General features: G+C 32.4%; 8 protein-coding genes across 10 annotated transcripts; 5 read left to right on the top strand and 3 right to left on the bottom strand.

Annotated features, from left to right (window-relative positions):
- Positions 1 to 1250: 1250 nt before the first annotated feature.
- LOC107360521 (ileal sodium/bile acid cotransporter-like) lies at positions 1251 to 9163 on the top strand. Of its 3 annotated transcripts, XM_089267606.1 has the most exons (8): positions 1251 to 1366; positions 3158 to 3362; positions 7076 to 7281; positions 7342 to 7546; positions 7617 to 7877; positions 7956 to 8106; positions 8316 to 8400; positions 8752 to 9163. In XM_089267606.1, coding segments are annotated over exons 2-8 (1107 nt in total). In that variant the 5' UTR covers positions 1251 to 1366; positions 3158 to 3164; the 3' UTR covers positions 8753 to 9163. The 3 variants fall into 3 exon arrangements, with proteins under 3 accessions (XP_089123732.1, XP_015782676.2, XP_015782677.2); XM_015927190.3 differs by lacking the exon at positions 1251 to 1366 and having other exon boundaries at positions 2944 to 3362; XM_015927191.3 differs by lacking the exons at positions 1251 to 1366; positions 8316 to 8400 and having other exon boundaries at positions 2969 to 3362.
- Positions 9164 to 9641: 478 nt separating this feature from the next.
- LOC107360519 (uncharacterized) lies at positions 9642 to 10536 on the top strand. Its single transcript, XM_015927188.3, has 2 exons — positions 9642 to 10096; positions 10173 to 10536. Exons 1-2 carry the CDS (start codon positions 9779 to 9781, stop codon positions 10437 to 10439), a joined length of 585 nt encoding a protein of 194 aa, XP_015782674.1. The 5' UTR covers positions 9642 to 9778; the 3' UTR covers positions 10440 to 10536.
- LOC107360520 (uncharacterized) lies at positions 10515 to 11718 on the top strand. The gene is made up of 4 exons (XM_089267612.1): positions 10515 to 10843; positions 10915 to 11055; positions 11146 to 11298; positions 11390 to 11718. The coding sequence occupies exons 1-4, from the start codon at positions 10841 to 10843 to the stop codon at positions 11591 to 11593; spliced, it is 501 nt and encodes a 166-aa protein (XP_089123738.1). The 5' UTR covers positions 10515 to 10840; the 3' UTR covers positions 11594 to 11718.
- Positions 11647 to 12787, top strand: LOC149094227 (ileal sodium/bile acid cotransporter-like). The gene is made up of 3 exons (XM_089267611.1): positions 11647 to 11775; positions 11836 to 12040; positions 12366 to 12787. The coding sequence occupies exons 2-3, from the start codon at positions 11948 to 11950 to the stop codon at positions 12555 to 12557; spliced, it is 285 nt and encodes a 94-aa protein (XP_089123737.1). The 5' UTR covers positions 11647 to 11775; positions 11836 to 11947; the 3' UTR covers positions 12558 to 12787.
- A 1828-nt stretch (positions 12788 to 14615) lies between these two features.
- Positions 14616 to 16086, top strand: LOC107360517 (uncharacterized). Its single transcript, XM_015927186.3, has one exon. It carries the CDS (start codon positions 15071 to 15073, stop codon positions 15980 to 15982), a length of 912 nt encoding a protein of 303 aa, XP_015782672.2. The 5' UTR covers positions 14616 to 15070; the 3' UTR covers positions 15983 to 16086.
- Positions 16087 to 16088: 2 nt separating this feature from the next.
- On the bottom strand, positions 16089 to 17228 carry Prosalpha2 (proteasome alpha2 subunit). The gene is made up of 4 exons (XM_015927187.3): positions 16999 to 17228; positions 16596 to 16933; positions 16451 to 16524; positions 16089 to 16369 (listed from the first exon to the last, which is right to left on the bottom strand). The coding sequence occupies exons 1-4, from the start codon at positions 17114 to 17116 to the stop codon at positions 16198 to 16200; spliced, it is 702 nt and encodes a 233-aa protein (XP_015782673.1). The 5' UTR covers positions 17117 to 17228; the 3' UTR covers positions 16089 to 16197.
- A 249-nt stretch (positions 17229 to 17477) lies between these two features.
- Positions 17478 to 18562, bottom strand: mRpL11 (mitochondrial ribosomal protein L11). Its single transcript, XM_015927185.3, has 2 exons — positions 18180 to 18562; positions 17478 to 18050 (listed from the first exon to the last, which is right to left on the bottom strand). The coding sequence occupies exons 1-2, from the start codon at positions 18390 to 18392 to the stop codon at positions 17694 to 17696; spliced, it is 570 nt and encodes a 189-aa protein (XP_015782671.1). The 5' UTR covers positions 18393 to 18562; the 3' UTR covers positions 17478 to 17693.
- A 265-nt stretch (positions 18563 to 18827) lies between these two features.
- Positions 18828 to 25930, bottom strand: LOC107360514 (uncharacterized). The gene is made up of 2 exons (XM_015927184.3): positions 25077 to 25930; positions 18828 to 20051 (listed from the first exon to the last, which is right to left on the bottom strand). The coding sequence occupies exon 2, from the start codon at positions 20038 to 20040 to the stop codon at positions 19135 to 19137; it is 906 nt and encodes a 301-aa protein (XP_015782670.2). The 5' UTR covers positions 20041 to 20051; positions 25077 to 25930; the 3' UTR covers positions 18828 to 19134.
- Positions 25931 to 26872: the final 942 nt, after the last annotated feature.

Raw genomic sequence — 26872 nt, 5'->3', positions numbered from 1 at the left:
AATAACCTCGGCCGGTTGATTTATATTTTGAAATGATCCATCGATTGAATCGATAATCGCCTAAACTCTCTGAATCGATCCTTAACTTAAATCTATCGACCATCGAAATCTAAAAAATAAATTTTATTTTCTCGTAACATCAATTTTATTAATTATGATCAATGGTAGTTAATTATTAAAGTTAAATTAATCAGAATAATGAGGTTAGAAGGGGATGAGACTCTCATTAGATTCAAAGGGAAACGTAAAATTGAGATTGAACAGATCCAAGTCCTCGGTAATATCTGCTATGATAAACTTGGTAAACATGAATGAACCCTGACATGGGTCTTTAAATGGTAAAATGAATATTTTATTCATCCTAGAATCAGAAATTAAAAATATAAAATGCTTCTAACTTAAGGACTGAACATTAGTTTACAAAAATGTACAAATGTATGTATTTTTGAATTCATCAAGAATCAACAATTGCTGTTAAGGCGCAATCACAATGTGAAGCTCTTCAACAATCTCATCAAATTCAAATAAAACGGCAAATGAATCAGTCTCATGTAAAAGATTAAATCAGGTGACAATTAATTTATCTTCAAGTATCTATATCTTGAAAGTGATGTCTTGTGCCCACCAAGAAATGTTTTATATTCAGTTTCTTCTAGTCTTACAATTCAAATGCCATGTCAAGTGTGAAAATTGTCAGAACCAGACCATGAATCGGCAAAATTTTACCCAAAAATCCTTCGTTACTCATCTTTGACTTAAAATTATTTCATGATCTTGCCATGTTTTTGTTGCAAATCCAACAATTTCTCAGCACCAATAAATTTGCTTAAAATGTTGGATCAGTGGATAGATTGTAAATCTGATAAAATTAGTTCTGAGTAAACAAAATTTTCCTCAACTATCCATTCTCAAGTGAAACCAGCTTCAGATGAATAATTGAAAAAAAGCGAAATAATGTTGAAAATCTGTTGATGATGTTGTTCATTAGAGCAAATTGATCACCTACTACGCGATATTACCATTTGAATGTAAAGAGTAATCAATAACCTTCATTTGTTTACCTCATCATTTGTGTATTATGATTCATGAACATCTTTTAATTATGATTCCTATCAGTGAATGTTTAACATTAATCATTAAAATCCTCTTTTTGTGCTTTTTCATCATCACCTAATTCATTAATCAATTTTTGTGATTTGTATTCTAATTTCTTTCACTTTTACCCAAACAATTGTGATTGGTATGAATTTGTATAATTCCTACGCTCATAACTAATCATATGTTTTCATGATTATTGTTTAATCGACTCGGCATTTCACAGTTTGTATACATTTCTGATTACATATTGTCAATTTTAGCATAAAAGGTAAATTAAATGAACAATTACTTTTGCATCATTTATTTGAAAGATAATTGTTTCTTTATGTTAACAATTAATAATGTTATTGTTTTACTTCAAGTTTCTGGTTAAGTGTGTGATACTAATTATTTAAGTCAATGGCAGTCAATTTGATCAAAACTGCCTGTTCATTGCTCTTTCACCAAACAACTGAATCTAATTGTACAACAAGTTTATCAACAACTGAGATTGAAAATAATATTAATCAACAATTTATCCTGTTGATAATTCAGATGTAAATGAAACTACTTATCAATGGTAATGCGACTTTTCAATTAACATTTCACTTAAATCACTTGCAAGTAATTTGTTAATACCTAAACCTTTGAATAGATCAGTAAAGTTAAATCAATTTCTCCTCAGAAATGTTCATCATTTTGATTTTTTAATCAAAATGGTAATCAATGAATAAATTAAAATCCCTGACCCAAGATGGATTAAAAGGTTCAATTTCTCACGATTAATGGGAAAAAAAGATAATAAAAACCAGCAAAACCCATCAAAATTGCAATTCCTATTAAAAGTACAATAGTGAAGGTTTACCAAATTAACCCAATAATTTGTATATTAACACTAACCAATCATCCAAAAGGATTAGTTGATCAATGAGTTGATATGGATTATGATCAAGATTATGGTTAATAAAGAAACAATCAAAAACCTTGGCGATAATGTAAATCAATTGAAAACCCGATTTTGGTCTCTTCTTCACCAGTATCTAACCCAAACCTAAAGACACCTAAACTGAAAGTGTAAGCCTTGACCACAATTTATCCCTCTAATCATCCCTTGACTATCATGGTCAATGATGAAGATTCAAATTGTTGGTGTAAACCAAAGGCCAGAAAAAATACGCTTCCGATACCAATTTAAAATTAAACTGTACTGTTGAATTATAAAGTGAATAATGATGAGGTTTGTAATAATAGGCAATATTACATGCTTATTGTAACAAGTTGATTCAAGGCATCAAGGTTTTCATGATTGACCGGAAATATTTTAAATCAATTCCAAAATTAATAAATTGATATGTTAGTTAATAATTGGCTGACAATAAGGAAGACAAAAAATTGTAATTTAAAATGGAACTCATAATTTGAAAAAAAGGACGAATGTTGAATTTCGGAAGCTCATTTTTTGTTTGTATTGTTACGGTGATCTTGACAATCAACTGGACTTTGATTGCTTTTTTTTTGCAACAATTCACATTTAAAGTAATTGTATATAAATATACATTAAAAAACAGATGAAAGTGAGTCCAATATTGGGTCAAGGGTTGATGAGTAACTAATGGTTTAAGAGTCTCTGTCCAGGTTGATGATGTTGAGGAAGGAAGAGAAACGTACACTTTTTTTGACTTTCTAATGATGTTTAGGTGACCTTAAGAGTCCGATAATATTTCGATTGTCTTGTGCTGTTAAAGGTTAATTGTAGTTGCTATTAATTCACTCGACTCTCTTTATACGTATTAACTAGGTGGGTTGATTCAATTGTGAGAGGGAGTAAAAGTGAGAATTAACGTGTTTTTTTCATTTAATGCATTAACTGTCTATCAACTGTATTTTGTGTTGATATCAATGAAAGTGAGTAAACTTGAATTTTATTTAAAGACACTTTACCTGTGAGTCTTTTGCATCAGTTAATCATTTGAGTCGATTCATCAGTTGGACAGGATTGTTAATAGTGTTTAATCACAATTGAATCAATTCTTTAACCAGTTTGTTCTCAAGTTGTTTCCATTGTCACATTCAATTACAGTTCAATCATGTCCAATCCTAGTTTCTTCACTGAATCATCTTTATTAAATGTTTCATCGGCCCTTCTAAATGGCTCGGAAAGTGTCCGGACTATGGCCATTGCTCCAGTTGGACCTCCTCTATTGAAAACGATTCATGATTACTTGATCACAACTCTTCTTGTTGCAGTCATGTTTGCCATGGGATGTTCAATTACATTGGAAGAAGTAAGTTAACCGTAAACTGTCCATTAGATCATAAGATTTAAAGTTAAGAGTAAATCTTAATTATGAAAGCAACAATAATCTCAAGTATCCATTGTTATAGCCAAGGGTCGCTTTGCTTTATTTTTAACAGCCCTTAACCAAAATCCTATGTTAATCATTTCCAATTGATATTTGATTTTCATTGTTCGATTCACTTTTTAGCATCAAATTTGAAGGTTAGCCATAGTCGGTGCTATTTAAATTAATAGCTATTTAATTAGATAACTTGTAAATAGTCAAATTGTTAGGTTGAAGCATTTCAAATGCTTTGATGTCCAATTATTTCTTACGTTTGGGCTTTTTTACTCCTCTAAAAGTTTTATTCAGTCCTTATTTTAAATACAAAGAGCCACCGTTTTGTTGGAAGTTTATGATTCCTATTGTTAATTGATAAGTTGAAAGAGTAATCAAACCTAGGGCCGGTCGATCCTCATCACAATCAACTGGGTATTTCAAGTCCGGGAATTGTTAGAGCAATTTTTTTGCTTACGTCCCAACATGTTACGATTTAGACATCATTATTAGGTAAACTTGTAAGTCTTTGCGTTTTATGAGCAATTCAATGCTAAATCGATTTTCGTTGATTCCTTTTCAAGCATTTTTACATTTGAATTTCTTTGATTTTTCTTCTAAATTTGCTGTAAAAATGATTGCATTTAAAGGCAATTTATTTTTCAAACAAATTGTTGGGTGACTCTCACACAATTATGGTTATTTTGAGCCAACAGTAGTTCGAAGTATCCACAGACGGTTAGCATGGTAGACCAATGTTGAAAGTAATAAACGGTACTTGAACAGTAAAATTGATAATATAAATTGTAGATCGAAATGAACAAATATTAATAATAATTGCACAATTAAAGCGTTTTAATTTAAATTCAACTAAATAGTTAACATAATTAAGTAAAGCAGATATTTTTTGGTTGTGATTGACCAGGTTTTTATAAGTTACACTAGATTAAGATTGACCATTTTAGAGATTAATGAAATAACCAATGAACGTTGAATAACCTGACCCTCACTGAGAACCAAATTAAGGATTAGGAAGTTAAATTGAAACCAGAAATGAATTTAAACAATCACAATTAACCAAATCTTTAATGTTCTTGGCCTCTTTCAATCTTTCTTGAAATCATCTTTTTTCACTATTCTATCAACATTGAGACTGAAAAAAAAACAGTAGACAGAATATAACAGATTATTATATTAATATCACTATTATTTACAAATTGTAATTTCTTAATTGGCTTCTACCTTTAAACAGTTAACACTTATTGTTCACCTTGATGGTGAAACGATCTCAAGTCCTTGGACAGTTACAAGTCAACTCAGTTGCAGGTTTATTATATCATCTTATACTCTGGTTTAACCATTTGGCTAAGATTGTTCAGATAATTTATTTGATTAACGACCTTGTAATTACCATTAACACGTTCATCAACTTGTCTAATAATTGTCATTGTCTCATGATGGACCTTCATTTAGCTTTATTTTAAAGGTTAAGAACTGGTTGGAAATGTCCAATGAAATATATTTCAATAGAGACTTGATTGTCCATAAATTGCGTCTGCTTTACGAATAAGTTTAAATATAAAGTTAACCATTTCTTCATCCAAGTGAAAAGAATCAACTAATGAGCGTGATTTAAGTGTATTTTGATTGTTAGGAATGATTGTTGCCTGATTGTTATTACGAAGCATTAACAAGACAAAGACAACATTGGTTAGGAAAACCAAAGCCAATGGAAGCAAAATAGCTCCTAAAAGAGTTGGAAAGATGATAATGAAAAGCAATGACCATAACCAGGGACTTGTAGTTGGACTGCGATTTGTTTGTCTAGGATTGACTGCTAATGGGACGTATTGAACGACTCTTTGAGCAGTGTCAACTGTTTGTTGACGGACTATTGGTTGACTGGTTGAAGTAGAACTTTCTTTTTCATGTTTATGATGATCGTCTGCTTCATGGTGGTGTGATCCATGGCTATGATGATAATAATGGTGATCAGTTACTTGATGCGGATGGGGACGGTAATAGTTGGGTTCAGGATAGGCTAAATGTACCATTGGTTGACCATAAGAGTTGACACTTGAATATTGAGATTCAGGTTGATATTGTTTAACACTCATTAGATCATGATTTTGTGGTTGTTGGTAATATCCTTCTGGGTAAGCTGAGTCAACTGATTCAACGAGGCGAGTTGATGATGGAGCATAAGAGCCTATTTTAACGATCCCTTTGGGTTCACTTTTAAGTTGTCTTTCACCTTTCCATTGGTCAATCAAATCTTCGACAAAATCAAAATCTTGTTCACTTGGAAATTTAAACTCAGCTTTCAATGAATTAACACTGATGATCAATATTGCTAAAAGTAGCTTCAACATGTTTTGATTTAGGGAATCTTTGATTGTCGCACTGATCAAGATGATTTAAACTAACCAAATGTTGAAATGTTTTTTAGGAAGGAACCAAATTCAATGGTTAACAAAATTTCAATCTGTTTGTTTAACTCTGTAAGGCTAGTATGCAATGCATGCTGAGCTTTTCATCTCTAGTTTTGACAATTTGCTCTCCCTTGATTTAACAGTGTATTTGTTAATTTACCGAATTTGATTGATCATTTGTTCGGATTGGTTATTAATTGGCGTTAATTTGTTGAGAGCTTCAATGAAAGGTCAAGTTTACTAAAAATGAAATCCATTGTGATCTACAATGAAAACGGTTTAAAGGTTTGTGTTGAGGTTTTTTTGATCGACAAAACTGGTTAAAATCTGGTGAACAGATTTCTCAGGCAAACTTAAATGCGCAAAGATTTGCTTTAATTGAATAGTTATCTGATTGATTATTAGTTGATTTACATACTAATTGAGTGACCAGTAAAGTGTTAATTGAAATGAAGGAAATAACAAAAACAAAAGGAAAAATTAAAGGTTAATCCCGGCTTTATCCTAAAATCTAGAGAATCAAAATTGTTTTTAAACAATAATGCGGTTAAAGGTTGATTTAAGTTGATTTTTTACAGATAAAAGCAAAAGTGTTTTTTATTAATTACAAATGAATGATCAAGATTAATCAATAAACCGAATCAATTGAATTATCTAAATCATAGATTGAAATCTGATTAAAGTTGCTGAGTATTACATCAGGAAGCTGAGAGCGGGTCAATGATGTTAATTTTTGTCTTGTTTTCCGTTTGAAAGCTGGTTAATCGGATTTTGGTTAATCGACCTTGTCCTGTTAAATGTTCAATCGGAATCATGGTGTTCATCATAATGTAACATCCCAAGTACCAGTCAATACAGTTTACAGACACAAAAAATCTCGTCTTCCTTTGATTTTAAGGTTCCTTTTGTATTACAGTAAAGGCAAGGTCAGAAATGTACTTTTTTCATCTAATTCAAAATCTGATACAATAATGACTATTCAATTGTTACTTTGCTTTGAATTAATATTTCTGAAAATTTCGACTAATTATTTTAATATTGAAAAATATTTCTCAGCTGAATTGATCATTTCAAGATAATCGCTCAAATTATGTTTGATCAATTTATCATAGTCTCGCTAGCTAAGTGAAAGGCTATAATCAGAAGCTTAATTCATCAATTTGGTTGCGCTTCTTAAAATGAGTACTAATTTTGTCTTTTATTTCGTTGAAAACATCTTAATCTTTCCAGGTTTGGAACCATGTTCGCAGACCATACGGTATATTGACTGGAATGATCAGCCAGTTTTTATTGTTGCCGTTTTCAGCTTACTGTTTGGTCCATGTACTCGGAATCGAACCCTTACATGCTGCTGGTCTCCTCATCTTGGCTTCAAGTCCAGGAGGAGTCACTTCCAATATATTCACATTTTTCTGTGATGGCGATGTCTCATTAAGGTAGTTAATAGATTTCAAGTCCAGTAACTGAATAACCATGAGTGAAATATCTGTTTTTAGTGTTACAATGACTTCAATATCCACAATCGCGGCTCTTGTGATGATGCCTTTCAATATCTGGCTCTATGGACGATCCCTTGAATCTGATACAATTGTTATTCCTTACGCTAGCATGACAACTTCACTGTTCTTCCTAACACTTCCAGTTCTTTTCGGAATGATTGTCTTCTGGAAATGGCCAAAGGTCGCTCCATTTTTAACCAAAGTAAGTCCTGGTCAATATATTTGAATAAGTTCAATAGTTATTAATTCCGCTTCTACTCTCACCAATCCAGTTTGGTAGTATTGCCGGTTTCCTGATCATCATTGTCTGTGAAGCCATGGAAGTCATGATTTTCCCCGATATTTTCGATGATATTCCAGCTAAACTATATATCGCCGAAGTAGCATTACCTGTTCTTGGTCTTGCATTAGGTTTTGGTTGTGCTTCAATCTTTTCACTTCCATATGCCTCTCGAAGGACTGTTGCTATTGAATGTGGAGTTCAAAATGTTGGAACTGCTTTGGCGATTGTTTCTCTATCTTATCCATTCGAGGTAATTATTTAGTCTACGAAATTCAATAGTTGATTATTTGTCTGAATCTTACTAATTCCTTTCTACTTCCATCTTTAGCAATTACGGAAAGTTTGGCTTTTCCCATTCCTTTATGCCTTCTCTATGCTCGGTGTTTGTGTTGTGATGGCTGTCGTTTATCAAACATATAAACATCTTGCTGGTAAAAAGGTTTACATCAATGATGATATCCCATCGAATCGGGATAAAAGTAAGTTCTTATTGATTTTACCTGATTCTCTACTGTGATTAATAGCACAATCTTCAATATAATTGAAGTGTTTTACTCAGGTGAACATTTTTGTAAGTTATTACAATTCAACAAAGTATCTTGAAAATCTCGATTATCTATGATTTAACAGTTAATTTGATCGTTTCCATCATTATCTTCAATATTGACCGATTATTATTGTTTCACAGTTCAAACCCAATTCTCTGGTTTACCCATGACTGAACCAGAAGATGGTGATCCTATGATCAATAGTGATTGTGAATCTGGTTACTGGTAAAAATCAAATGATTTATCCATTATTTTGCTGCTTTAATTTGCTAAATCAACTTGTTTACCTCCATATTAATTAGCTAGTTAATTTATTAATCATCAAAATTTGCTTCAATTTAATGCTGCTTCACAATACGCTTCATTTGCTTTCTAACCAATTTTGTATTACTGTTAGGCTTTTGTTGATGCTTTTCATTTCTTGTCACTTATTAGTTGTCTCAACATTATTTCATGCTGCTTGATCATTAAGCTAATATTTGTGCTTTAATAGCTCACCAGCTTCATGTAAATTAATGATAAATTAGATCAATTAATGGTTAATCATGTTTTCTCTCTCTTTATTTTCCTTCACAGACATTGTTACCGTTGAAGTGATGTCCATGCCAAAAGTTTAACCACTGTAACCAATGTATTTTTCAACTGCTTTCATCAACTCACAATTTATGTTCAACTAAATCATTGAATTCAATTTCCAATGTCATTTCCAAGAGATTTTCACGAAAAGATTTCCTTTCCTCGCTCAATTGTTCAATCGCTACGAGGATAAATGATCAAAGGAATAATCTTCAAGCCAATCAAACAAAATCAAGAGAATCAAGGATTCAGTGAATTGCACTAAATCGCTGAATGATTAAATGTAGTTTGAATTTGACAAAACCTGTGTACATAAAAATGCTGTAAACAAACTAATTGTACTCATCAATGAAAAACATTGTATTTACTTTTGTATCATTAATAGATGTAAAATTAACGCTTTAACCATTTACCTTCCTCTTCATTTCATTTGATTTATCACCAAAATTTTAACCAATAAACTTACATGTATTTTGTCACCTTTAAAAATTCTGACACTTTGATTGTCACATTGATAGCTAAATACTCAAGGATTGTCAGTGGGGAGTAAATGTAAATTAAAATTAATTGTAAATTAATCGAGTTACCACAAAAACCTCTGTAGGATTGATTATTAATTTAACCTTCATGAGCTTTGCCGTTTAAAAGCACAACCACACAATCAATTTTTAACATTAATCAAAAATTGCCAATTAGCCACGCAGCTAAAAAATTACTTTTACTTTTCTACACAATTCATCAAAATTTAGAGTTCTTTCTAATTTATAATCTATTGATTAATACTATACTGGTAAATCAAATAATTTAACTTATGAAAACAATGATATTATTTCAAAATATCACTCAAAAACTGTCAAACTGAAATTCGCGCTGAATGATATTGCATGGCGATCTTGCGCAGAAGGGAAACTTGGGGTTGAAAGTTTCAACTTGAAACTAATTAATTGATTTCAATTATTTTGTTTTTTTTGACAGACTGAAGCTATTTTTTTGTCAGTTTTTCGTTTTCTTTAGTTCGTGAATTGTAATGACGAGTGCCAATCTTCCCATCAACTTGGAGACAACTCCATTATTCAAAGACTATGTATCAAATGTAAAGAAACAACTTCAAGAAGGTCGCAACTTTAGAGCTCAAGAACTTCAAGAATTGTATAAATTCGAACCTGATACTAGAGAGGAAAGGCCGATTCTCAATGTACCTAAAGATCGACTTTTAGCAGACTTAATTGTCAGCCATAAAGATCTGATTGTAAAGGATCATGAACATGATTCGCTTTTAGAAAATCGCCCTGAAGAAGACTTAACTGAAGATGAAAGAAAAAGTGTATGGAACGAATATGAACGGGTAAATATAAATAATTTACAATAATTGTTTTCTGTTTTCTAATGCAAACCTGTTTTCTAATAATTTCTATTTCTAGGAAAAAGATGAAGAAAATTACGCTAACGCCAATAGCAAAAAATCTGTGAATAGTCCAATTTACAATAACAATGATTACTTGCGAGAAATGTTCAAAATTGAATCTGACATCAAAAAACTCGATGAATGGGCGGCGAAACTCAAAAGTGGCGAAATAAATATTCATAATTCTTCTTTTCTTGCAGCAGCAGCAGATGCAGTTGCTGCTTTTAATGGTAATTCAAAAACCAATGATACAAACAATGTACCTTTAATCGAAATAGATTAATATTCTATTTTATATCACTTTTTGTATTTCTATTACAATATGTCAGTATTTTTAATTAGTATATTTATTAAATAAACGAGTTATGTTATACTAAAAACGAGTCAACTGCTAAATCACTGACGCCAGTAATATCTGAAGCTACTGGTAACTCTAAATCCATATTGTCTTCAAATTGTGAGGGTGAAAATGGAAAAGAAAATGAACCGGACGAAGAAAACGGAGAAAAAGAGCGGGCAAGATCTGATGGTACTAACTCTCCTGTAGATGATGATCATGATATCCAGGCTACATCTGATTCGCAGTTAGATAATCAACATTCACTAAAAGATGTCACCGATGGTGAAGAAAAAACAAAGAGTGAAGAAGATGAAAAAACATGCCAAGCATCTGAAAATGAAAATATGGTAAGTATGAATGAGTTATCCCTTGACAAACTCACACTAATTAGTATTGTATTTCAACTAATTATTCTTAGATAGCAAAATCAATTGAAATCCAAGAAGAATACGTCAGCGTTCTTACACCGAATCTGGATATTTATCCAGATAATGCAGTAGCAGAAGAGAATGATGGAAGCCAAGCGAACATGCTATTGGATGTCGAAAACAAAAACACGGTACGTAGTAATTCGAAGTGATCAAGCGCTTGTTGCTTTTGTATTGCCATATACGCGTTTTACTATACTTTTCTATTCATTCCATTTCAGGACTTGAATTCAGTTGAGCAACAGGAAGAAAAAAATAAGAGTGAAGGGGATGAAAATTCAATGGAAATTGAAGAACCAGACTCCAACATTCTAACAACGAATCTGGATAATGCAAAAGCAGCGAAAGATGACAAAACTTGTCACGTAAAATATGTATGTACATGTAAAAATAATCCCGCTAAAAAACATGCAGCAGTAAGTTGAGCTAGAATTGAACCATTAATTTATTCATCTTTTTTTTCAGAATTCAATTGTATACGAATACCCGTATAGTCCCTGTGATTATACAACAAAACGTAGAACTGATGTTATAAGACATTATAATCGTCGATACACCAGGCCACCCGCATGTAAATTTCGACGGCAAGTCGAACCAAAGAGAAAAGGTGAATGGGCTCGAGCGAAAAAAATTCCTGTCCAAAAGAATAATTTAAATATAGAGGTTTAGCTAAGCAATAAGCCTATTTTAACGATCCCTTTGGGTTCACTTTTTAATTGTCTTTCACCTTTCCATGTAATTGATATTGATCCTCTACATGCTGCTGGTCTCCTCATCTTGGCCTCAAGTCCAAGATGAGGAGTTACTTCCAATATATTCACATTTTTCTGTGATGGCGATGTCTCATTAAGGTAATTAATGAATTTCAAGTTCAGTAACTGAATAATTGTGAGTGAAATATCTGTTTTTAGTGTTACAATGACTTCCATATCCACAATCGCGGCTCTTGTGATGATGCCTTTCAATATTTGACTGTATGGACGATCTCTTGAATCTGATACAATTGTTATTCCTTACGCTAGCATGACAACTTCACTGTTCTTCCTAACACTTCCAGTTCTTTTCGGAATGATTGTCTTCTGGAAATGGCCGAAGGTCGCTCCATTTTTAACCAAAGTAAGTCCTGGTCAATATATTTGAATAAGTTCAATAGTTATTCAAATGATTTTTCTGAATCTTACTAATTCCTTTCTACTTCCATCTTTAGCAATTACGGAAAGTTTGGCTTTTCCCATTCCTTTATGCCTTCTCTATTCATATTTTTCTGTGATGGCGATGTCTCATTAATTATTGAATTTCAAGTCCAGTAACTGAATAACCATGAATGCAATATCTGTTTTTAGTGTTACAATGACTTCCATATCCACAATCGCGACTCTTGTGATGATGCCTTTCAATATTTGGCTCAATAGCTCATTAATTTTTCTTCTCAGCAATCCAGTTTTGTAGTATTGCCGGTTTCCTGATCATCATTGTCTGTGAAGCCATGGAAGTCATGATTTTTCCCGATATTTTCGATGATATTCCAGCTAAACTGTATGTCGCTGAAGTAGCTTTGCCCGTTCTTGGTCTTGCATTAGGTTTTGGTTGTGCTTCAATCTTTGTGCCCAACTCACAATTTATGTTCAGCTAAATCATTGAATTCAATTGCCAATGTCATTTCCAAGAGATTTTCACGAAAAGATTTTCTTTCATAAAAATGCTGTAAACAAACTAATTGTACTCATCAATGAAAAGTATTGTATTTACTTTTGTATCATTAATAGATGTAAAATTAACGCTTTAACCATTTACCTTCCTCTTCATTTCGTTTGATTTATCAACAAGATTTTAACCAATAAACTTATTTTGTCACTCTTAAAATTTTGACACTTTGATTGTCACATTGATAGCTAAATTCTCAAGGATTGTCAACTTATAATCTATTGATTAATACCATACTTGCAAATTAAATAATTTAGCGTAAGAAAACAATGATATCATTTCAAAATATCACTCAAAAACTGTCAAACTGAAATTCGCGCTGAATGATATTGCATGGTGATCTTGCGCAGCAGTGAAACTTGCGGTTGAAAGTTTCAACTTGAAACTAAAATAATATTGATTTCAATTATTTTGTTTTTTTTTGACAGACTGAAGCTATTTTTTTTGTTAGTTTTTCGTTTTCTTTAGTTCGTGAATTGTAATGACGAGTGCCAATCTTCCCATCAACTTGGAGACAACTCCATTATTCAAAGACTATATATCAAATGTAAAGAAACAACTTGTGAAGACAAAACGACAAGCTACTAGACTGCAAGTTGCCAGGAAATCTACAAACTGGATACCTAATCTTAGTTGTGGAGTAGGGTTAAGGTTAAGTTATATTCCAAGCTATTCAACTGCTAAATCAACGACGCCAGTAATATCTGAAGCTACTGGTAACTCTAAATCCATATTGTCTTCAAATTGTGAGAGAGAAAATGGAAAAGAAGATGAACCGGACGGAAAAAACGGAGAAAAAGAGCGGGCAAGATCTGATGGTACTAACTCTCCTGTAGATGATGATCATGATATCCAGGCTACATCTGATTCGCAGTTAGATAATCAACATTCACCAAAAGATGTCACCGATGGTGAAGAAAAAGAGAAAGAAGAAGAAAAAGGGAACCAAGGTGAAAATGAGGATTTGTGTAAACAAAGCAGTAAAATTACTAGTAATAATACGACAGCTTCAGCAGCATCAACACCAGCAATCATCGATACTGGTGATAAAGCTACCTCTGTGTCAATGCTAGCCAGTGAATCCGATAAAACAAATAAGTTAGACAACGAACCTAGTGTAAAAATTGAAGAGGAAGAGCAAACACAAAATGAAGATTCCAGTTCCTCGCTAAACCAACATTTTAACCAAAATACTTCCTCTAATAGGAAATCTCTCCATAATCATGAATATAATCATTTTCATGAAAATAAGAAAGAGGATTCCGACAAAGAAACGAAAGAAGAAAAAGAGAAAGACTTGAGCAAACAAAGCAGTAAAGCTACTAGTGATAGTATTGAAGCTGCAACATTATCGACTCCAGAGACTGAAACCACTGACAGCACTTCAATTGTACCTTGTGAAGGAGTTGTTGATATTAAACAACAAAAAGATCAAGACATAAAGTCCGAAGAAAAAGAAAAATTAAAAAGAAAATTATCGTACGATAATACTGAACATGTTTCTAGGGAAAAAACAATACGTAACTGTTCACCGCCTCCTGAATCCATTAAAGAAGAGGATAAACCTTGTTGATCGAAATTTTCAACTTATTTTTGAGATTAAAAACGTCAGGAAATGACAGGACTTTTGACAGTCATTTATATCAATTAATTTTCTAGGATTTCAATGTTTGTACCAACAACGTTTGTAAGACTTAAAAATTACTTAATTGATTTACAATTCTGTAGTTAATAAGTCGATCCTGTGTTAAACTGTAAAAACATGAATTGGCATGAGCTTAAGTGAAAAAAATTAATTTAAATATCGATGATCACATTAAATCAATGCATCAATATTTAAAATGGACAATGTATAGTTATCAATTACCAATAAATTTGTTCAATTTATAATTTTCATCTCGCATTTATTTCCGGAAGAGTGTGCTTGAAAATTGCGCCAATAAATCTACTTTCCTCTTAGCGGGGTGAGCATAAACTAAATCCTCACTGAAAGTTATAAAATTTGGTCTGTTTTTTTTATTTATAAATTGGTTTTATTTTAATTATCAACTGGAAAGATGATTTAATTTGAATCACCTGTTTTAAAGCAATACTGCTTGTGATACCTGTTCTACATCTATAAGCCAATAAATGTTGGCTACATATTTAATTATCTTGATAGCAACAATCAACTAAACTATCAACATAACTTGTTTTCATCTTTTTCATTTTTCTTTCTCTTCTTTCCCTATCTTGCCTTGTTCTTCCTTTTTCTGATTGCCTGAATATTACCTGTTTGCCAATCTTATAAAACTGTCAACACTAAGGAGTTACAAATATTTTTGTTGTGCGCCGTATTATTTTAGTATTGTTTAATAGGAAAGCCTATTTTGAGGCTTATCTTTGCTTGTAATTTTATCATTATTAACGTTTAAAATAGGAAAGACACGAAAAGCCAAAATTATGAAAAGTAAACAGTTGAACAAATCATCCGTTCCGATGAGTACTAATAAAAGTGATGCTGACCTATTACGCCGTGAAAAAGAGATGGAGCTGTCTTCAGTTGGTGACCGCGTATACGCAGCCGAATGTATTCTTAAACAAAGGAGTAAGAAAGGTAAAACCGAATATCTTGTAAAATGGAAGGACTATTCACCTAGACACAATACATGGGAACCCGAGGAAAACATATTGGACGAAAGGTTAATACAAGCCTTTGAGCAAGCTCAAAATGAAGGTTACAATTCTTCCTCAGGCCATCATCATCACCAACAGACTTCATCTAATTCGCATTTACACCATCATCATGATCATCATAGTAATTCACATAAAGATAAAAAAGAGGATAAAGAGAAAAGAGAAGAGAAAGGAAAACGAGAGGAAAAAGAGAAAGATGTGAGTAAACAAAGCAGTAGAGTTACTAGTAATAGTATGGCAACTGCGGCATTATCGACTCCCGTGAACACTGCAACTACTGGTAACTCTACATCTGTATCATCTTCAATTGGTGGAGTTGATAATAATAAATCAGAAAAAGGTCAAGATAAAAAAATTGAGGAAAAAGAAAAATATAAAAGAAAATTATCATATGATAATAGTGATCATGTTTCTAGTGAGAAAACAGTGCGTAACTGTTCACCCCCTCCTGATTTCTGGAAAAAACAAAATAAGCTTGTTGACCAGATATTAATTACTGATGTCACAGCTAATGATATGACCATAACTGTGAGAGAATGCAAAACTCTTCATGGGTTTTTCAGAGAAAGGACCAAGAAAAGTATCGCTGTTGCCACGGAACCTTCTGATGTACCATTACCACCAATCCGAGTCTCACCTGGTAATGCATCTTCAGTCAACAAAAAGATTAACCCTTAAAACTATAACAAATTCCCGCGGAAATAAAATGGAATTATGCTAAAATTATGTCAAATATATAAATTAAAAGAAATTATCAACTTAATAAAATCGTTTTCAATGAATGTTCGATTTAAAGTAACATTTTACTCTCTAAATAACGGTTATTACCTTTTTGTATAAATTAGAGAATAAAAGATAATTGATCTTTATCAAAAGTTTAATGATTAAAAAAATTAAATACTAGCCAGGTAATCACGAACTTCTGAAGGAGTTAATCGACGAAAACCTTTTTTATCGCAAACACCGATTTCTATATTATCAGCAGTCATCTGGCCTTCAAATCCTTCTTTGAGAGTCAGAATAGCTGTGTGAATAGCATCTTCCAATTCAAGATCCTCGCTGTACCTGTAATGCCATTGTAAGAAATTAAAAATGAAAATTGATGAGTTTTACATTCAAATGAAGTAACCAAATGATAAAACATACCGCTTTTCCAAGAATGATTTTCCATTGACATGATTTTTACCCAAAGCGGTAGCTTTCCAGGCGAAATAAGCGCCCTAAAAATATTTAACAGATGATTAATTTAATTCATATACTAAAAGAATAGGAATGAAAGAATAAAAATTACCGAGGGATCACATTGGAACAATGAAGGCTTATTCTTGTCCCAGCCAGCAATGAGCAGAGATACACCAAATGGTCTAACACCTCCTGATTGTGTGTATTCTTGCATGATGTAGGCAACCCGTTGAACTAATTGAGATGTTGGAATAGGTTCATCGTACATTGATTGATATTTTTGGGCAATTTTGCGAGCTTTCCTGACCAAAAGACGATAATCAGGTCCCATTCCACTATAAACCATTCCAATGTGTTCAGTGATTGCTTCTATTTTGAAAATACTATGCTCTTCATTAAGTATAGACTTCTGTTTCTTTTCCGTAGCTAGAACTACTCCATTTGAAGCTGTTGATTAAGATGAAATCAATGAAATTAAAGAACAGATCAAAAATTAAATCTAAAAAACTAACCTTTAATAGCAGTAGAGTTTGCTCCAGAGGCAACAGCAGCCAAGGCATATTCAATTTGAACCAATTTTCCAGAAGGACTGAAGGTGGTTAGAGAAAAACTATATCTTTCCGAAGTCATATTAAACCGCTGGACCAATTGACAATGAAAAACAATTAATAAACAATCAAACTGAAATTAACCAACAACACTAGACTCTAACAAAACTGCAGCTCATCATACATGAGTCATCAAGATACATATCGATATATCTATCTGATCCATAGTATCGATATCGAATGTGAACTGTTTAAAACTCACAAAGTTGTCAATTTTTAATAAAACTTTCGTTTCTTTCAATGATTCCCAATTAATCTAATAATTTCACTTCACGATAGTGATAGAATGGTAAAATAAAATTTTGCAAAAAGATGCTTTAAAAAATTCCCCGAGTAAAATAGCCGAATCGATCATAAGTTGATTTAAAAAAGTAAAAACGCAATTGCTTACATTATTGATATTTAATTGACTCTACCAATTTTTTTTACAAAATCTTCTCGTACGACAATTGAATCGACGGAGCAACATCTATATTAGATAATTCGTTTCTTTTTCCGTTCCTATGGATTCATTATAGATGCAAATATACTCAAATGTGCATATGGGTCCATATTATCTACAAAGGTTTTTTCAACAAGGATAAGGCGAATGAAACAGTTTAGGTTCTCAACAATCTGTTTTGACGTTCCTCTTCAAGTTTTCTTAATTCTTCTTCTACTTCAACCCTTCGTTTCTCCAAAAATTCCGCATATTCCTTGGCATCCAACTTGTGTACAACTTTGACTCCCATCTGGAGAGCTCTTACAACTATTTCTTGGAAAATCTTTTCCATCGGTACATTCTCATAATAAGCATCCTGGCTCTTTATCTTCGCAATCTCATAAACATGTTTAACAGTGATCATGCCAGCAACCTGTGTTCGGTAATCGGCTGCTCCTCTTTCAGCTCCGGCAGCTTGTCTTAAGAAATACGTTATGGGTGGATTACTCATGGTAAGTTTGAAGCTTCTGTCCGGCTGAAACAAAGAGAAAACCAACATCAATTTAAATTATTCATAAAAAGTAATGGAGTGAAAATGATTAACAGCAATGAAATATAAAAGTTTAGGAAATTGAGACCAAGTTATGAACAATAAAATACTTACATTAACCGAAATCATGCAAGGAATAGGTATTCCTTTCTTGTGCTTGGCAGTTTTATCATTAAACTCTTTACAAAATTGAGCAATATTAATCCCTCTTTGACCTAACTGTGGTCCCAATGGTGGACCAGGATTGGCAAGTCCCGCTGAGATCCAAACAAATAATGGAGTCGTATGAATAACCTTTTCAGCAGCTTTGCGAGCTTTCGAAGCCATTGCTAACACACAACACAAACCAGAGTAACCGGGACAAAGATAAACGCAAGACCGATTGTTTAAAAGATGAAAAATTAATTTAATTTATGAAGCATCTATTAAATAATTTTAAATATAATCAACTTATTACAAAAAGGAAAAGAGAGAGAAGAAAATTAATCAGATTGTCTTCCATTAATGTTTACAGAATTAAAAAGATAGAGCAACATTGCTGCCATGAGAGAGGGACCATTACAACAATGCATGAAGCTTTTTTCAGAAAATGAGGGAAAAAGAAAATCGCTTTTTTGTGAAAAAAGATTCTCAAATTATGATTACAGTCGACAATTTGTTGATTAATATATATATATAAGATGAATTGACTTAACAAATTACACGGTCAACTCATGGGGACAGGCAGAGAAAAAAATAAAAACGTTTTAGTACAAAGATAAATAACATATAAAATGGAGTTTAATTTTTTTACAATCAACTGTTTAATTAAGAGGAAATTGTCAGCGCACTTTTGTCAAATTATCAAATTTCAGTTTCTAGATTAACTCTGGAATTGAAATGATAAATAAATTTAAATTAATGCATACATAAATTAGCTGGATGACAAAAAGGCAAGTTGACAAAAGTGTTGTAAAGATTGGGTTTGATTATACAGAAAGTAGCAAATGAATTGGGTGGAATTACATGGGTAATGATAATAATAAAATAATTAATAATAGAAATTCAATAATAATGATTAGTTGATTAATCAATTGTAAGCTTTTGCCATCTTTTTACGCTTCCAATTTGATGGCACTAAACCTGTTTCCCTAAGACGCTGTTTATCCTGCAAGATGGACTTCAATCGGGACAAGATTTGCGGTGAAGCTCCAGTTCCACGACGGACATGTTTACCCATTAATGGTCTAGAGGTTCGCCGATTATTAATACAATTACCATTTAGATCATCACTATTTGGTGAGTGAAGGGACGTTTGATGGTCATCATTTTCATTTGGTTCACCATCATTGATTGTAATTGAATGACTACTCTTTTCATTACTATCATTTTCATCATTACTGATTTTGCTATTATTTTTGATATTGTTTTTGCTAATAATTTTGCTGCAATTTAGATTGTTGTTATTATTATTGTTGTTGTTGTTAATGTTATTATTGTGATTATTGTTGATGTTGGTGATGATGTTGTTGTTGTATAAATTAGTTGATTGGTCGACAATGGTTGGAGGCGAGGAAGACGATGAATCTAAATGGATTGGAGATTGAATTGGTGATTGGATTAGATGGAGTTGATGATTTTCATGGTGATTTAAATGATGGTGAATATTGAGAGAATTTAAATGATGATTGGAATGATGATTAAGGTGATTGTTGTTGTTATTGTTGTTGTTGACCGAGTGATGGTTGTTTAAATTTGTGAAATGGTGATGATGATTATTGTGATGACCATTATGATGGTGATGATGGTTACCGTTGCTATTGTTGTGACCATTGTGAATTAATAAATGATGAGTATGATGGTGATGGTGACGATGTGTTGATGCTAAATCAAGTGGATGATCACGAGATGAAATATAAACTGGATTAAAACGTTTAACACTTAAATCCAATGGCACATCATCTTCATTGATATAAAAGCGAAATTTGGGCTTCATTTCAATCACAACTGAAAACAAATATGAACAAGAAATTAGATTGAGTTTAAAATTGAATCAACAGTTCAGCAAGCAAGTCTATGCAATATAAAAATATAAAAAAAACTGTGCAAATCATCAAAAACTAGTGATGAGGATGAGGATGAGTGAGAAGGTAAAAGATGAGTGAGAGGAAAGGCTGTAAAAAACACGCTCTTGTGTGTGCGTTAAAGCATTGTATATCGATAACCCGATCACAATAAAAAAAACCTGTGAAAGCTGAAGATGAAGAAGAAGATGTTGATGATGAAAGAAGAAGGGATTGCCATTTACTCTTTGGTGTTTTTTACATGGGATTGGCCTGAAGGGGCAATAAAGCGCAAAGTAATATCGTCTAAAAAAATGGGACATAAGAGAGTCAAAGGTAGGAGAGGGAGGATGAGGAGGAGGAGGAGGATGGTGAAGATGAAGGAGAAGGAGAGAGGGAAAAAAAAGTAAAGAAATCTTGGAAGGAGTTGGAGAAGGAGAGTTAAAAAAGTAGCCTCAAAGTGGCCTTCCTCCATCTGTCCAGTGTGACCTAATTTGAGTCAGTCTTGGGATCGGTCGTAACTTTTCAGGATCAACTGTTTATGTTGTTGTCCATTACAATGGACATTCAGTAAATAATAATAACAGCCTGGGGGAGTTGGAAGGGAGAAAGAAAGAAAGAGAGAGAGAGAAAGACAGAAAAAAAACATGGACAGGAGAGGATTGAGTCTTCCTTTGACTCTCCTACACTCTCTGGTTTACTCACTGATCATCATCATATTTAATTCCGATTTATATTAATATAATGATTGTAAAAAAACAGACGCTTGGATGATGTGAGAGTCAAACCGGTAGGTGGTGGGTTGCTGGGTTAAAGGAGAGTCAAGGAGAGACCCCTTTCACATCATCCTCTGTTACGAGATTATCATTTGTCTATTATTGTTGTTGTTGTTTGTTTCCTTCATTTTTTGTCTCTTTCTCTCTCCTTCACTCACTTTTATCATCACCATCCTTGCCGTCTTCATCTTCATCATTTTTCTAGATATTTACCCAACTGATTACTATTAGGCTTTCCTCACGAAAAGCCTATAAGAAAACCCTTCACCTTTTACATTTAGACATGGCAATCATGCCGATGGTCAATCTCAAGCAAGTCTGGACATTGTACCGTCTATGATTATTGACCTTTCAACTCACGCAACTTTTAAAACATATTTTCTTCCCAATCTAAAACAATAAGTTGACGAACACATTTTGTTCAAAAACTAAACCAACAAAGCTCAAAGCAAGATACAAATTAATTGTTAGACAATACTTTATTGTAGGGTTCATGGACTTCGTTATATTATTAAGATTAACAGATTGGTCAGAAGGTAAGATTCAGGTAAGGTCAGATTGGAAAGTAAACTGTACTTATTGAAGCTTAGTGCAAACGAGTAATGGCAATTGAACATTCAAAAGTTTTAGCTTCGAAATAAAAAGTTCACTCGACGATCATACTTTAGTTTCATAGTTTATTTGCTGAACCGATTTCAGTGTAGTGTGTTCAGTGTCTTGTTTTCACTATTAGATATTCACTATTCAGTCCATGGAAATGTGAACTTCATTTATGACTCTATTTTTCAATGTTAATAGTCCAAAATATTGCAATTAACTGATTAGTAAAGAAATGTTAGAAATTTTTATTCAAATCGTTGTGTCAATGTGAGTTAACATGTTATCTTTGTACTCAAAATCCTGATAAATTCAGCCAAATCATCTTAATTCATAATTAACATGAATTTTCTCAAGGCTTTCGCACAAAGCTTCAATTCTGATAGATTCATATTATTTACACAATAAAAGAAGTATCAAAAGATCTATTCTGTAAGATTAAGACATGGATAGAAATGTTGATAAATTGTTTATCAATTATCAAATGCGTTGAGGCTTATTAGAGCAGTTGTAACTTTGATCATCATTGAGATATTTCTTCCAATATTGTCTTGACTTTGTTTCCACCGAGAAAATTATGAACACTATTAGCAAAAATTGAAAAGATTGAGCTTTTCACTAATCCCAGTGTGAGATTTATCATTTTTAAAGACATTTCAAACTGCCTGTCATCTGAATCAGTGCTAGTTAATTTTGCTCATTGTAATTTGGCTAAATATCAGATTAGAAAAGGATTTCTCATGTTTAAAGACAAGTCCAACCTAAACTCTTTGACCAACAAAATAAACTAATCTTTAAACCTTTCAACCCTTTGTTCACCTTTTTTGTTATCGTTAACTCAATTGTACATTGTAACAACAAGTTGAACAGAGCGACAAAAATCCACTATTAACCAACAATTATGATTATTTTGAAGACAAAAATTGGATCCTAATAAAGGTTTCATTTTGATCAAAAAAGTAAATCAAATTAAAATTAATATTCAAATCTAAGTTTCACCTTTAACCCAAATGTTAAAAGTCAGGTTAACACTAATGACAAAAAACCCAAAATCTGGTTACTTTGACTCAAAATGATTCAAAGTAACCTTTTCAGATTACCTTTTAATGTGGCAAAGATGCAAGAAAACCCAAATTGAAACATAAAGACATCAATAACAACTGATTAATTCAAAGCTCAAAATTCTGAATGAGTATCATGTGATAATCACACCAACAAAGCTTCCTAATCAAACTATTGAAAGCAATCTAATTTAAATTACCGTTAAATGTAAAAAAATAGCAAGTATTAAATGAAATCAGGTTGCAATAAAGCTGGTTTTGATCATTTGATTAGCACGCTTCAACACAAAACTTAAATAATTCATATTGATAACATGCTAACTCAATTGTTAATCACAAGTTAATCATCAAGTTAAGTCAATAAAATGTTCAATAATTAATGATTGATGAGCCTTTAAAAGTGTTTCAAAGTACGCAATGAACAAAAAAAAAGTAAAATTGTGTTCACAGTTTTTCCTAACAATACTTGTCAAAGGAAAGCCATTTTTTAAGGTCGTCTTTCCATCTTCCTTTTTTCATCGTCCTCTTCATCTTTATCTTCACTCCTCTCTCTCTCTCTCTCTCTCCCTTTTGTCATCTTATTTTCATCATTTGATGTTCAATAAAAGCGGAAGATAAAGATTACATTGAGTCCGTTTTCCGGTTATGTGAGGGTTAAACTGGACATACAACAACAACAGCTGATTCAACCTTCATTTATCTGCTCATCAACCTCCTCCTCCTCCTCCACCACCACCACCACAAATAATGCCACCTCCATTGATTGTGATAATATAACATAATAAGTTATCTAAAGGCGAAAGTTTCCTTTCATCACTTTCAATGAAAAGGTAACACAATCAACAAATGGTCATTTTGATCAATAACTTTTTTGTATTCTTCCTCTTCACTTGGTTTTTTTATATATCTTTCAATTGAAACTTGCATAAGTTGATTCTTCCGGTTAAAATATGATTTGTGTGTTGATCAAGAGAAACTAAATCATCATCAATAGTTACAATTGAAAAAAAAAATCCAACATTTTTTCATTTCTATTTTGCTGTAACAACAAAAACAAAATTTATACCCATTTCCTACCATTCAACTTGAATGGTTAACCAGCTGAGTTGATCATATTTTAATATAATCAATGATTGTTTGACCAATGGACTTGAACATTTAATGGTCAGAGTAAATTAAAGTTCAACTATTATTCCTAATCAAAATGATATTCAGTGAAAACCAGCATTTGAATTGCTTTATTTCAGAGGTTTGGTTTTGTCGGTTGATGGTTTCAGTGATTGAAATGTTTCAATAAAAAGCTAATTGTTATCATGAAATGTTTCAATTTTTAACCCATTTTTACTTTCATTTGTGTGTTAATAGTTGATTGAGTTTTTCGTTGTTGCACTTTCACAATCAAAGTAAATAGAAGACAAAAAATTAAAAGTAAAACCCGGAAGAACGGAAGTTAATTTAAATTAAGCTGATTAAATTGTTGAATTAAGATTGGAAAAGAGTTAAATGACTAAATTTATGCGACTTTCAGCCTTTCACAAGTCACAATTTTGAGGCAAAATTCAAAATAATATTTCATGAAACAATGAATCAAACGGTGAACAATTTAAGGTTGGTTTTGGTCAAACTGTTGGACAACTGTTGAATGATACTGTACTTTGATCGTTAATCAAACTCAAAGGTTTATTTAAAGTGAGATTTTGAATTGAAATTTTCATCTTTTTTTGTCAAATCTTTTGGTTCATTGAAAGGCAATACAAAGCCATAAAGAATCTTTTTTTAAACTTTGACAAAACCTTTGACTTTATTGTTGAAAGGTAAAGAGGTCAATTGAATGGGTCAGTTTACTTGGCTAACAGTGTCTTGAAAGGGTCACTTTAATTTATGTGTCCAACAAAGTATCCACTCGTAAAATGATAGATTAACCAAAGGTAACAGTAAATGGTTAAAACTGGTAAAAGTAGGCTTTTACCGTTATTTTGGTTATCTGGTTGTAAAAGTTGCAAGTTTGTAGCTAAAGGTAAAAAAGTTATCCACTTTTTTTACCGTTAGTTGACAAAACACTTAGTCAATGGTGAAGATATTCATATGAATTACCATTGAGAAAGCAATTTAGTTCAATAATCAAGATGAGTGAAACATTGTGACCATGTAAACAACAATAAAGTAACAAAGGTATGTTAAAAACATTGAACATTTACAGTACAAAAGAAGCTTCATAAGCCTATTTTTTCAATACAATTTACTCGTTTAGCCTTCCCAGGTAAAATGGCAATCCTTAATTGGCATTAGTTAACAATGTTAATTGTGTAATCGGTTGACATGACAATTGTTAACAATTGTCGTTAGATGTTATCCAGAGTAAATGGCGATTTGGTTTTTGGGTTTTAGGTTTTTACTTTGCTTGTCTCTGGTAATGAGATTTGGTAAATTGTTTCTATTGATTGCAGTTTAATTTATATTATTTTACAGTTAGACTTGTGTTGACTAATGTTGACTGATGTTAATATTATTGTAATGATTGTTAAATAGTCTTACCTTTATTGTTAAATGGCGTTTGGTTGGTGTGTTGACGTCGTTGTTGATGAGCTTGCTGGGTTACACTGTGAGGATGTTACTGTTTTGTTTGTTGTTTTGTTGCTTTATGTTTACTGTTTGATTAATATTAATCCAGATCCATGGTTTTTAATGTGTAAGACATACAATTAGAAAGACGAGGAATAAGCATAATCAGCCATTGATTAGTTGATTGTTAGAATGAGTGAAAGTCTAAGTAGCAATTAAGGAAACTAGGAAAGGTTGAAGTTTGGGTTTCGTGTTTATACTTATTCCTGGAGGCTTATTTGCTCTGTAAAGACACACATGTATGTAAAAACAGACAACAAAAGAGGTAAAAACAATAAATATTAGATTAAATTAAATATTAATCATATATAAATTAAGATTGTAAAATAATGAAATAAATTAATTGTGTATTTATAATCCGTAAAAATATTGTTTTAACCGCACACTTTTTGTGTTCAAAGTATCCAATTGTATTCACAGTCACAACACAGCAACACTTAAGGTAGATCCACAGACCTCTAGGTATTCAAGCTCAAGTTGATCAACCGATGAGATGAGATGGTTTAGGTTAAGATATGTGTCTCTCCCTCTCCCTCTCTTTCACTCTCTTTTTCTCTCTCTTTACCGATGATGAGTATGATGATGATGATGATATTTATGATTATGGTGAAGATGGTGACAATGATGACAAGGTGATGATACCGATGATGAAGATGATGATGATGATGATGATGGTGACAAAGACAAAGAGAGGGAGAGATGAAATAACAGTCTATGCAAAAATGAATGAAATACTCAATAAGAAGGTCTTCTCTTTGCTTTACAATTACGAACTGCGTTCGATAAGTGACCTGGGGGAAGTTGAGAGTCTCTCTCTCTCACTCACTCTCACTATCTTTTTCGTCTCTCCTCCTCAGTCCATACAGTCATTGTAGTACCAAAAAAGAGACTAAAAAGAGAGGAAAGAAAGAGACTAACAACGGAACCGTGAATCGCATCAGGAAGTGTTATACAAATATTTTGGGCATTCCCTGCCTCTTACTCTTTCTACCTTCTCTTTCTTTTTTTACTTTTTTCTCTCTTCTCCTCTCTTCTTTCATCATCATCACTAACAAAAAAGTAAAAGTGAGTGAAGAGAGAGAGAGAGCAAAGCGGGGGAGAAAAGTTAAGTTTGAATTATCTGTAAAAAAGTCGTCCGTAAGAGAGTTGTTTCAATTTAGGTCAAATTGTGCTAAAAAAGTTTCATCGTTTTGATTCACCTAAACACACTTTTTGATAGAAAGTAGATTAGATGGAGTGAGATGAGAGGAAGAAGATGAGGAAGACTTATTATCATTATTCTTGAATTGGCCTTGTTATTGTTGAAATGGACACACGAATTGACTAAAGCTGTTTTATGCAACAAAAAGTATGTTGAGAGGTAAACTCCCAACAAAAGTGAAACTTGATTGAGTGGGATTATGGGATAATCTTTATTGGCTAATTTTTAATTTAATTAACATTTTCTTAGGTTACTGGGTTAACTTACCAGTCAGGTTGACCATTGGATCAACAGTTTTTGTCTCAAATAACATTGTCAACTAACGGTAAACGAAAAAAAGGCTTCAAGGCTTAACCTTTTTCACTTGCAATTTTTACGGCTAAATGACCAGAGTAACGGTAAAAGGTCTACTTTTATTAGACATTTTACTGACACACATAAATTAAAGTGACCCTTTCAAGACACTGTCAGCCAAGTAAACTGACCCATTCAATTGACCTCTTTACCT

The sequence above is a fragment of the Tetranychus urticae genome, chromosome 2 (genome assembly GCF_039701765.1).
Source record: "Tetranychus urticae isolate SD_2017Ah chromosome 2, NJAU_TeUrti_SD_1.0, whole genome shotgun sequence".
Classification (NCBI taxonomy): domain Eukaryota; kingdom Metazoa; phylum Arthropoda; class Arachnida; order Trombidiformes; family Tetranychidae; genus Tetranychus; species Tetranychus urticae.
This window is presented reverse-complemented; position numbering and strand designations above follow the sequence as displayed.